This window comes from Mustela nivalis, assembly GCF_964662115.1.
Source record: "Mustela nivalis genome assembly, chromosome: 4".
In the NCBI taxonomy this organism is placed as follows: Eukaryota; Metazoa; Chordata; class Mammalia; order Carnivora; family Mustelidae; genus Mustela; species Mustela nivalis.
The window spans coordinates 62,500,540-62,512,849 of record NC_139023.1 but is presented as its reverse complement, the minus strand read 5'-3'; the positions used below and the strand labels follow the sequence as shown (position 1 = coordinate 62,512,849).

At 43.4% G+C, this 12,310-nt stretch overlaps 1 protein-coding gene across 5 annotated transcripts in view; it reads right to left on the bottom strand.

Moving 5' to 3' along the window:
• Positions 1 to 12,310, bottom strand: part of STK32B (serine/threonine kinase 32B) — a 416,842-nt gene that overhangs the window by 123,851 nt on the left and 280,681 nt on the right. For all 5 annotated transcript variants that reach the window (XM_082727486.1, XM_082727485.1, XM_082727482.1 and 2 more), the window contains one exon: positions 7,419 to 7,592. In XM_082727486.1, the coding sequence (XP_082583612.1) occupies positions 7,419 to 7,592 (174 nt within the window). The remainder of the gene's footprint in view (positions 1 to 7,418; positions 7,593 to 12,310) is intronic.

Here is a 12,310-nt window from a genome sequence, read left to right as displayed (position 1 = left end):
TCATCAGAGGAGACCCAAACTGGGAGCCAAGGAGGGCAGGTTACTTACTGTCCTTCCCCAGCTAAAGCCACTGGTTAGGAATATCTTGGCTCTTCCCTTCTTTTACCTACATTGCCGTTACATGAGTGACAAACCCCCACTGCCAAAGACATGAGATAAGCGGCCCAGCCATATTGTGACACTTGGCAGTCTCTACTCCTACTGCTTAGACAAATTTGATTTCCCAATTAACTGGGATTGGCCAATGAAAGGCATCATCCCAGCCTCATTCTGTTAGCAATTTCCTGGGAAAGGCACATAGGCAATTTCCCCAAATTATCAGGAGTTAAGACAGTTTATCTGTACAGAATTCAGGAAGCATAATTATAAGACAGTGAACCTATTTACAACAACAACAAAAAATTGTTTTAAATTACAAACACACAAACATTCCAAGAAAGGGACATAAATTTTATCTCTATCACTTCATGCAAGCCAAATTGGAAACTGGTGCTGTCCCCACAGGAAAATAAGCAACTTGTCAGGGTATTTCAAGAACTTCAAGGAGGGAGGAGGTTGAAAATTGTCACTTAAAATACAGTTTTATTTGCATGTGCAAACAAAAGCCTAGGGGTTTCGCTATTTCAGGAGAGTCATACGATTTTTTCCTTCATGAAAGCTTTGGTAATGGACAGATTCTACATATTAATATGGGGCGGGGGCTGGGCTCCCATGGGTCACCAGTACAGAGACAGTGAGAGCTGGTGACTTGGAGTGACCACCTACTGTTTGCTCCTGGGGAGTTACTTTTCTCCATGAGACCCAGCGGTCTCCATGAGACTCCATGAGACTCCATGAGAGCTCCATGAGACTCCATGAGTCTCATCTGTAAAATGGGGCTGATAACAGGAACCATTTCAGTTCGCCTTTTGGGGTCAGATGAAGTCACACCTGCAAAGCACTTAATACAAAGCCAGGCACATGCAAAGTTCTCAGCAAATGTTGATGACCATCATGGGTGTAGCATCCTACAAGCACGCTGATTTTTGTTTTGTAACTTCCTATTATATGTTCCAAATACGGGGACAACCCACTACATTATAATGCTAACTGCAGGTAGGTAAGAACAAGGCTCAGTTACAAGTCCTGCCCTGGAAAGGACCCCTGTTCTCATCTTATTCCCACCCGAAGACACAAAATGTCAAATATCTCATTGGTAAGTGCCTTTTTACATATTAACATTTCAAAACAAAATTGCCTGTGGCCTACTGGGTATTTACCCCAAAGATACAGACGTAGTGAAAAGAAGGGCCATCTGTACCCCAGTGTTCATAGCAGCAATGGCCATGGTTGCCAAACTGGAAAGAACCAAGATGCCCTTCAACGGACAAATGGATAAGGAAGATGTGGTCCATATACACTACTGAGTATTATGCCTCCATCAGAAAGGATGAATACCCAACATTTGTATCAACATGGACGGGACTGGAAGAGATTATGCTGAGTGAAATAAGTCAAGCAGAGAGAGTCAATTATCGTATGGTTTCACTTATTTGTGGAGCATAACAAATAACACGGAGGACATGGGGAGATGGAGAGAAGGGAGTTGAGGGAAATTGGAAGGGGAGATAAACCATGAGAGACTGTGGACTCTGAAAAACAATCTGAGGGTTTTGGAGGGGTGGAGGGTGGGAGGTTGGGGGAGCCTGGTGGTGGGTATTATGGAGGGCACGGATTGCAGGGAGCACTGGGTGTGGTGCATAAACAATGAATTCTGGTATACTGAAAAGAAATTTAAAAAATTAAAAATTAAAAAAAAAAAACTTAGCAGAAAAAAAAAAATTGTGTGTGGCAAACACAAATGGTGAACTTAAAGAGGACATCTGAAGCCTGTGCTTTCAATCAGTGAAAATGCTCACAATAATGGGAAGACTTTGTTTTTCGCACATGTTCCTTTGAATCTTTTGAACTTTATAATATACACTTATTATTTATTAAAAGATAAGATCTGGGGTGACTGGGTGGCTCAGTTGGTTAAGTGTCTGCCTTCAGCCCAGGTTGTGATCCCAGGGTCCTGAGATCGAGCCCCACATCGGGCTCCCTGCTGAGCAAGGAGCCTGTTTCTCTTTCTCCCTCTGCAGCTCCCCCTGCTTGTGCTCTCTCCCTTTGCCTCTCTAATAAATAAATAAAATCTTAAAAAAATTACAAATAAGGAGCGCCTGGGTAGCTCAGTGGGTTAAGCCTCTGCCTTCGGCTCAGGTCATGATCTCGGGGGTCCTGGGCTCTCTGCTCAGCAGGGAGCCTGCTTCCCTCCACCTCTCTCTGCCTGCCTCTCTGCCTACTTGTAATCTCTGTCAAGTAAGTAAATAAAATCTTTTTTAAAAATTACAAATAAGATCTGGATTTAACTCTATACTCCACAGCAAAAAATAAAAATAAAAAATAAAGGATTTACTTCTTTATTTTCTCAATGTATTCAATAAAGTGACAAAAAATGATAAACTATACAAATCAGAGTTTGTACACTCTTAGACAATCTGTAGCAAAAGGATTGCTTGCTGCACAGATAATGCTAGTTTAAGTAGAGAAAGGAGCTTGCTAGTGTTAAACTAGCAGGATTAAACTATTACTGGTCCTAAAGATAAAACGTGTTTTCCCAAAGTAAAAAGATAACAAAAGAAATTATTCCTGACAAAAATTTGACAGTAAGCAAATATTTTGTCAAGGCTGAGTATGTTCACAGCCCATAACTCCAAGGCAAAGCTGGAGAGGTTTCGGACTCCTGCCTCCGAAGGAGGGACGACCGTGGGTCTGATGAGCTGAGGCATCACAGGGACCAGGAAGCTTTGAGACTGTGAATCAATCTGCATATAGGCAAAATCGGGGCTGGAAGCACAGGAACGTGCAGAACCAGTCAGTCACACGTCACCAAGAGCGCTTCCTAAGGGGGCGAAAGACACTGCCCTGGCAGATTCAGACATTTTCAGAGCAAAATCTGATAGAAGTAACCCCACTGGTGAAAATTTTCTCCAAGAGAAGCTTGAAAATGCTGCCCCAAGCCCATTCTGATGAGCATTTAGATCATTGCTCAGTTCAAAACCGTGAATAAATGGCCACCCTTTATAGGCTCATATCTGTATCTAAAAATGCAAGGTGGGGGGGGGGTTCCCAGTGGCCTGGCCTCACCTGAGCTGCGAGCTCCCTTCAGATCAGCTCATTTTCCCCAAATAGATGGACATAATGTGACAGCATCTGCCAGAGACCAAGGAGACTCCAAGAAGCCATTATTGTTCATTTCCTTTTTTTTTTTTTAAATGAAAGATAAAGTATGATCTTATGTATCAAAAGAATCATGTCTACATAATGGAGTGGAATGAAAAATGTCAAGACATTTTTCACATCAAACATGAGATTTCAAAGGAACTTCATGTTTGTGGCACACAACTTAGGGCCTCAGCAGAGACTACTTCTTCTTTTTTTAAAAGATTTATTTGTTTTAGAGAGAGCCAGTGATGAGCACTCAGCCTGACACAGGGCTCGATCTCATGACCCTGAGATCAGGATCCCAGCTGAAACCAGGAGTCAGATCCTTAACTGACTGCATCACCCCAACACCCCTTAAGTGTGGCTACTTTGAAAAAAAGCAACATTCATTTGTCTGTATAAAATATGGCATTGGAGTCCGGGCACATAAGGAGTGGGGGATTTATAAATTCATCTGTTGAATTAACACAACACATTGAGCAGCATTATCATATATCCTTATGCACCATGTGTATGACACATAATTTGAAGTCTGAACACATCAACACATTGAAAAAGGGATTTATTGAACTATGTGGGAGGGAAAAAAGCTGACGCAAATTTCTGCCAAGACTACCATTTTAGAAGTGGTAAGACAATCCCACTTATTGCATTTTTAAAAATTTTAAATGGTTAGCTAACTCCTTTTCTTCAGAGTAGATCTGGAATCTGAGGACAGATGACTTCACACTGAGTGACTTAAAAACATTTGCTGAAGTAAAAAAGTGGTTCCAACCATCACACTTCATGGGACAGTTCCAGTGTCTGCTTGGTCCATACCTGGCTCTGCTCTGAGAAGTTGGCTTCTGCCTCACCATGACATCCACATGACTCAGTGTCTAGGGGAAATGAGGCAAGTTGGTCTTCTACTGCACACTAGTGCAGAAACAGCTGTGATAATTCATGAATGGCATTCACATAACCGATTAGGAAAGAACTTGCTCCTTTAAGCACCTTCAAAAGAGCCCAACTGGCCCACAGAGGCCACCCTAGCATGGGTGAACTTCCTCAACAAATATCACACAGTTTTGCAGAGTCCAATGCCGAATGGCTGCACACGAAGGCTGGTGAATGAACAATGGGTCCTCAGTGAACACTCTCTTCATTGCATAGAACAACTCCTCTTCTACTACGTACTGCTACTATCCGCTACCACAACTTCCTCTTCCTCTTTCTTTTTCTTATCCATTGTGTTGTTTGTTATTTGTAGTAAAATTATGCATGGAAGTATTTCAAAGGATCAATACTTCTGCAAGTTTTGTTATAAGGAGCAACAAGCCCTATCACTTTCTCCCCATCTCTCCCTCTCCACCCATCCTGACAGTTTTGGTATGTTTAGCTCCTTCTCTGTCAATGACAGAGAGAACTCGGGCATTTCAGGCTCCATCTGCTGGCCTCCCACTAGGAAAGATGAGGATGTAGCGGTCTTTTTCCCTGAAACCCTCAGGAGACACGCTCATCCTCACGTTCTGCCTTTCCCGCATGGAGTGTTGTATTTTTGATTAGATCAACTTTCAGGGCTGCCATGATTATGATTATGCTATACAGACCTGGTTCATACCATAAGCTGTACCACACACAGACGACATCGTGTACATCCCTACCATTCCCTGGGGTTAATAACTGTGTTATTTTTTGTTGAGCTTTTCCCTAAACTTCTCCAGTTGCTCAACTTCAGAGTTTTCACCAGCTCAAGAACTTCCTCTCAAGGCACCCAGATGCACCAGGAATGCCATCATACCATGTTTCCTGAAGAAGTGTGTCCCAGGGTGTTCTGATCCACTCAGACAGCACCGGTCAGGGTCTATGCCGGTGTAGACACAGTCGACATCCTTGAACCTCCCTTCATCACCATCCTGGAGATTCCCTATGGCTCTCTTCTCTGCGAGAGCCCCACTTCCACCTTCTGTCTCCTCCTTCTTCTTGATTTAGTCCTTCGTTTTTGTGGAGTCCACCTCTTTTTCTGACAGTTACTTGAGAAAAGGTGAACATGAGGTACATTTTTTGGAGACCTTGAACTTGTGAAAACGGTTACTCTCACACTTGATTGGCTAGAATGTCTCCACTGCTTTTTAATGTCTGATGAACCCCAAACAATCTGATTCCTTAGCCTTTATGGCCTGCTGCTCTTCTGTGGAAGCTTATGGGATCTGAAGTTTGTGTTGATGGACATCTGTTTATGGCCCTCAGTGTATCTCTGGAAACCCATGTGTTTCAGGTCCCAGAGACATTCTCTAATTATTTCATTGGTGATTTCTCCTGCCATGTTTTCTTTCTTTTCTCTTTCTCCTGGTGCTGGGATTACTGGATTGGTTCTTGCATTTTCTTGTATCTTCTCTCACATTTTCTTTGTCTTTCTGTTTTACTGTATGAGGGATGTCAACTTTGTCTTCTAACACATCTTTTGAGTTTTTCATTTCTACTGTCATATTTTTAACTTATAAGATCTCTGATGTTTGTTATCTGAATTTTAAAGAAACATGGTGTTCCCTATTTTATAATCGTGCAAACATCTTTTTATCCCTATGGAAATACTGATCATAAGTATTTGGATATTTTCATCTCCTTGCATAGCATCTGTTTATTCTAAGTTTTATTTTTTTCCCCCTTCTGTCCATTTGATTGTTTGAATCTCACTGTTTGAGACAGAAGATTTTCTGGGATGTCTGATAAACCTTGGTCATTGGTAACCTAGGTGGCAGCTTCCAGGAAGTGAGTGGGGTTTGTTGGCTATGAACTATACACTAAGAGGGAGTGGTGAAGCTATGAGGTCACAGTCTCTTACTCTTGGCTCATTCACACTGAAGTGACATCCTCACTGAAATCACAGTGTCCTGCCTGGAGGAAGGCCTGAATGTGTACTCTCAGAGCCCAGGTGGAATGGGGGAAGGCTGTGTATTTTAGCGTCTGGTTCGTATACTATTTTCAATACAGTGTCCAAACACAAGTAGGTTCATATACCATCTTAGCCTTCTGGTTGGGTGAAGTTACTCAGATGATTATTCAGCCATAGAGCTATTCACAGTGGACAAGCCGCTCTGGAATTCTCAGGACTTCCTAAAAGGCTTTCAAACAATTCACCTTACTTTAACCTTTTTATCTCTCGTCCCCCCTCCAAAGATGCTGATTACACCTTTAGAGGATTCTCTGGCTTCCATCAACACTCACCCCAGTGACAGCCTGGAATTTACATTCTTGGGCACTAATCATTCACCACTCTCCCTTTTCTTTCAGATCACCCTCCCCCCAACCCCTGCAACATGTTTCTGCAGTCTCCTCTTTAGTCTTCCCCATCCTTGGGAGTTTGTCACTTTGCAAATACTCTTGCTGTCATTTTACTGGGGCTTCAGGAGGGACAAACTGTAGAGATGTGTGCATGCGTGTGTGCCTAATGTACATCTTTACATAGAAATCAAGACTTTCTTTACCATGTCTTCCAAAATGGTCTAAATTAGAAGAGCTGGTAGGCGTGGTGTGAGACCCCAGGTGAACAAATCTGGAGCCACTCATGCAGCCCCCTCCTCTGGGAAGAGCAAGAAGACATTGTTCATGATACCACCATTGCCAAAGCCTCTCCCTGGTCTCCTGCCTCTGCAGACAGACTCACTTTGCCTGCCTGTTGGTGTGCAGGGCTGTGCACGGGTGGGGAGAAGCAAAGGCCCCGAAGAAGAGGCAGAAATTCAGAACTTATAACCAAAGCCCAGGGCCAAAAGTGAAGCTTCCCAAGAGAGAGAGCACTTCCACGAGGCACAGCACTAATTTCAAATTTGGAAAGGAAGAGAGAAGATTCCCTCATACTCCCAACTCATGCCACGTGACCTTTCTAACCTGAAACTGGAGGGACAGAACATTCCAGCCTCCAAAGTCCTGCTGGAATAGAGATGACAAGGCCAACCACCAGCCCCGTCTCTCCACAGTGGGGTGTTCCCCCTCAGACGCAGGTGACAAGGGAGAGGGGTGTCTGTTGAGAACGTAAGAGCAGTAATGCATTGTTCTGTCATTCCTTAGCTCCGAGTGCTGTCCCTTCTAAGGAACATCAACAGTAGAATGTCCGGCACCTTGGCGGACTGGGCACCCCCATGCGCTGCCGCCCCGTGGGCCGCTGTCCCCGGGCACCCCACCAGCAGCCCAGTCACCTGTGGATGATGTGGAACCTTTGCAGGTACTCCAGGGCCAACGCCAGCTCACAGATGTACAGTTTCACCGCCCCCTCCGTGAAGTGGACGTTCTGCTGTAGGTGGTAACGCAGGTCCCCACCTAGGAGCAGGTCAACCACCATGAACATGTCCTCCTCGTCCTGGAAGGAGTACCTGCGGGCACAGAGGGACAGAGAAGGTGAGAGATGGAGACACTCTGACATCCTCAAGACCGATGACCCCATTCTACAGAAAAGCAACCTGAGGCTCAGAGAGATGCACCAGTGCCACCGAAGTCACAGCACGCCTTCAAGAGGCTCTGGCCGGCAAAAGGCATTTCAACCAATACCAGACGCCAACACCTGACTTTGTTTTTATATATTTTTAAAAATTTTTAAAGTTTTTATTTATATTGTATTTAACTTAACATGGGGGCATATTAGTTTCAAGGGTACAACATAGCAATGCAGCCCTTGCATACAATACCTGGTGCTCATCACAAGCCCCCATCATCTATTTCACCCATCCCCCACCCACTACCCCTCTGGTAACCATCAGTTTGGTCTCTAGAGTTAAGAGTCTGTTTTTTGTTTTTTTTCTCTCTCCTTCCCTCCCCCTTTTGCTCATTTGTTTTGCTTCTTATATTCTACAACCGAATGAAATCATATGGTATTTGTCTTTCTCTGACCGATGGATTTGGCTAGCATAATACACTCAAGCCTCATCCATGTCATTGTAAATGGCAAGATTTCATTCTTTTTGATGGCCGAGTAATATTCCATTGTATATATTACTTTGTCTTTAGTAACTGCTTTAATGGGGTGTTTTTGGGACTTGTAGTAGGTAGTCTCCAAAGCTGCATCCACCCATGCCAACACTCCTTGGTTCCCTCCCACCACATGCCACTCCCCACACAGGGCTTGGTTCTGCTCCCCCTGAATGTTGTGATGCTCGATCAAGTTCACACCCAAGCCTCAAGGGAACTGGCCTCCTAGGATCCAGCCGGAGCCCAAGCCCCATGGAGAGGCCATGAGAAGAAAAACAAAGATGCTCCAGTCAACAGCCCTGGCTGGGCCACCAGGAACAACCGGCAACAACTGGCTGCCATGGGAGCAAGTTGCCTCAGGCACCGGGAGTGACCACAGCCCCTGTTGGTGTCACATGGAGCAGAAAACTTGCCCATCTGAGTCCAGTCAGCACATGGAACACAAGATATGAAATAGCTGTATTTTAAGCCACTGAGTTTGTGAGGGTTGTTTTTTAATTTGGGGGATTTTTTTTTTGTATGTTTTGTTTTGTTGTTTCTTTCAGCCATAGAGAACTGAACTAGTACATAATTCATTTTCACAGAACACATTTAAGGCTTTCTAAGGACTGAAGAGCCAACATATGAACCTCAGGACGGTGTTACACAATTGTCAAGTAAAATCTCAGCATTGCAGAATGTTTTCACACTCCATACAGAATCATAGAAGGTCATCATAAGGGAAGCCTGAGCAATAATCACAGAATGGTGGATATTTACCATGGAGGCTTAGACCTCTGTCTCAGACCCTTGGATATCAGACCTGGGTCAGCCAGGCCAGCCCCCTTGGTTCGACATTAGAGGCAACTGAATCCCAGAAGGACAAAGGGACTCAGAGAGCCAACAGGAGGAACCCAGACCTTGTCTCCTTCCAGCACATCTATGACCACACACCACTGGGTGCTGTTCTGATGGACACACTGTGTGTTTCTATAAGCTGGGTGTGTTTCCTGGACTCAGCTTGCCAGTATCTCTCATAGGATTTTTCATATCTTGTTCCAAGGGACACTAACCCACATTTTCCTACCTACTAATTCCCTGGCCCAGATCTGGTATCATGGTAATACCAGACTCGTATGATGAAGTGGGCTTTTTGTTTCTACGTTCAAGAAGAGTTGATGAAAGGCATCACTGGTGTGAAGAAAGTCTGGTCTCATAATGCCCTCTGTTTCCACACTGGTGATTCATGTAAGGTGTTCCTTTTGGCACTGTCTTGCCTTCTTGCTCCTCCCATTCAATAAAGAGATGAGCAGATCAATGACCTGGGCTGACTAGGAGGTGTACACATATCCCCTGGCTGCTGGTGTTGGTTCGTCAGGACCCCTTGGGGGTGCTCCCTGGGGTAGATGAAAGAAAAGCCTCTTGGAATCCTCTTGCAAAAATGGGGGTATGATCCATCTGCAGCATGAAGCTACAGAAGGTCAAGCAGGTTGAGAGCTAAACACACACGGAGGGGCCCTGTTGGAGGTGCTGGCTCCAGCCTGGGCAACAGCCTGAACTTTGTATATTCATGGGCAAAGACTCTGCTTTCTGACCTCCACTAGTTGACACAGTGTTTCTGTCATTTGGAATAGAAAGAGTCATCTGATATATCTTTCCATGATACATCTTTCCACGCATTTGCTACTGGAGAGAAGGGTTGAGATGCTCAAAAAGGAACCACAGGAATCAGCTATAAATGCCTCCTCCAGATGCCCAATTTGTATTCTAATAGTTGAAAGACTATTGAAATATTACATTAACAACCAGTGAGTTCTGCACCCTCATTCACAGCTAGACTGTCAAAGGGTATCTCATTCAATATTCTGCCAGAACTCTTTGGAGGAGCAACATGAATTTTTAGGATAGAGACTTGCAGAACAGAATGAATTCTAAAGAGGAAACCCAAAATGCAAAGGGAACAATAATTTAAGCAATAAGTCAGGTTGCGGCTTTCTCTTGTTGTAGATCCTTCCCCCTCCTCTCGCCCCCCTGGGCCATGGACTCTACATTCCCAAGGAGACTCAATGCTGTTATCAGAGAACAGAGAATGGCCTTTCATTTATCTCTGCAGTTTTGCACTATTCCAAAGCATTGTGCCATTATTCCTTTTGCCTCTTCTTGGACTGGAATTATAAGTATGTTCTCATGATAATGTTACATATTGTCATGGAAATGATGAAGACCACAAGTGAAAAATCTACATTCTATCATCATAACACCAATCCACAGAGAAATCTGGGCAATTAGGCTCTCTTTCCAACATCAAAGAAGTTCAGGAGTTTGCAAGTTATCAGTCCTGGCCAGGACATCAAAACAGAGCAACACAAAGAACCCAATGTCTTGTTTTACGACAATTTTTTTAAATTGACATATAATGTATTATTTGTCCCAGGGGTGCAGGTCTGTGAATCATCAGGCTTACACATTTCACAGCACTCACCATAGCACATATCCTCCTCAACGTCCATAACCCAGCCACCCTATCCCTACCATCCCACCCCCCAGGAACCCTCAGTTTGTTTCATGAGATTAAGAGTCTCTAAATGGTTTGTCTCCCTCCCTATCCCATCTCATTTCATTTTTTCCCTCCATACCCCCCACAACTCCCCACCCTGCCTCTCAAATGGCATTTGAGAGGGGGCGGGAGGAGGGGAAGGATCTACAACAAGAGAAAGCTGCAACCTGACTTATTGCTTAAATTATTGTTCCCTTTGCATTTTGGGTTTCCTCTTTAGAATTCATTCTGTTCTGCAAGTCTGGGAATATCTCCATTCCCAGACATATATTTGTCTTCCTCTGATTGACTTATTTTGTTTAGCATAATAACCTCTAGTTCCATCCACATCATTACAAATGGCAAGACAAAGGGCTAGTACCCCAAATCTATAAAGAACTAATTTTTAAATTGCAGAATCAGTGAAATAGAAACAAATGCACAATATTAAAGACCAATAAAACTAAAAGTTTTTAATCCAAGATCTATAAAGACCTTATCAAACTCAACACCCAAAGAACAAATAATCCAATCAAGAAATGGGCAGAAGACATGAACAGACATTTCTGCAAAGAAGATATCCAGATGGCCAACAGACACATGAAAAAGTGCTCAGCATCACTCGGCATCAGGGAAATACAAATCAAAACCACAGTGAGATACCACCTCACACCAGTCAGAATGGCTAAAATTAACAAGTTAGGAAAGGACGATGTTGGTGAGGATGTGGAGAAAGGAAAACCCTCCTACACTGTTGGTGGGAATGCAAGCTGGTGCAGCCACTTTGGAAAATAGTACGCAGGTTCCTCAAAAAGTTGAAAATAGAGCTACCCTATGACCCAGCAATTGTACTACTGGGTATTTATTCTAAAGATACAAATGTAGTGATCCGGAGGGGCACTTGCACTCCAATGTTTATAGCAGCAATGTCCACAATAGCCAAACTATGGAAAGAGCCTAGATGTCTATCAACAGATGACTGGATAAAGAAGATGTGATATATATGGAATACTAATGCAGCCATCAAAAAGACTTTTTTAAAAACTAATTTCCAATCTTTTTCCAAAAAGCTTTAAAAGTTATTTGCAAAATACATATAACTTAAAAAAAATTAAAATTAAATAAACCATAGATTATTAGGTCAAAGAATAAAGAGGGAGTTTAAGAAAATGTGAGCAGGCAAAAACACCCCAACTCATGCTCAAATAGCTTGCCTGAAACAGGCCATAAATGCAAGCCTAACCTTCCCAGCAACCAAAGCAAAGTGAGAAACATGATCAGCCTTACGATTCAGGGTCAATGTTGGGGGGAAAAAATCCATTGTTTAGGAAAACATGATTACTCCTGGTCCTGAAGCCAGAAGGAAATTCTTCCCACTAGATTCTTACAAAGATGGCATTTTGTAATGTGAAAAACAATGACTTACAGAAAATAGCTCTACACAGAATAACACATCTAACAGGGATTTTTTGGTATGATGTTCTTCATCCACTGAAGACATCAAAGTCCAAGCCTTTAAAAACTGTGCTATGTGGGGGAAAGGAAAGTGGTCTGGGGTCTTGCTCATGTATGAACTTTCTTAACAAAAAGATAAATGGAGAGAACAGTGGG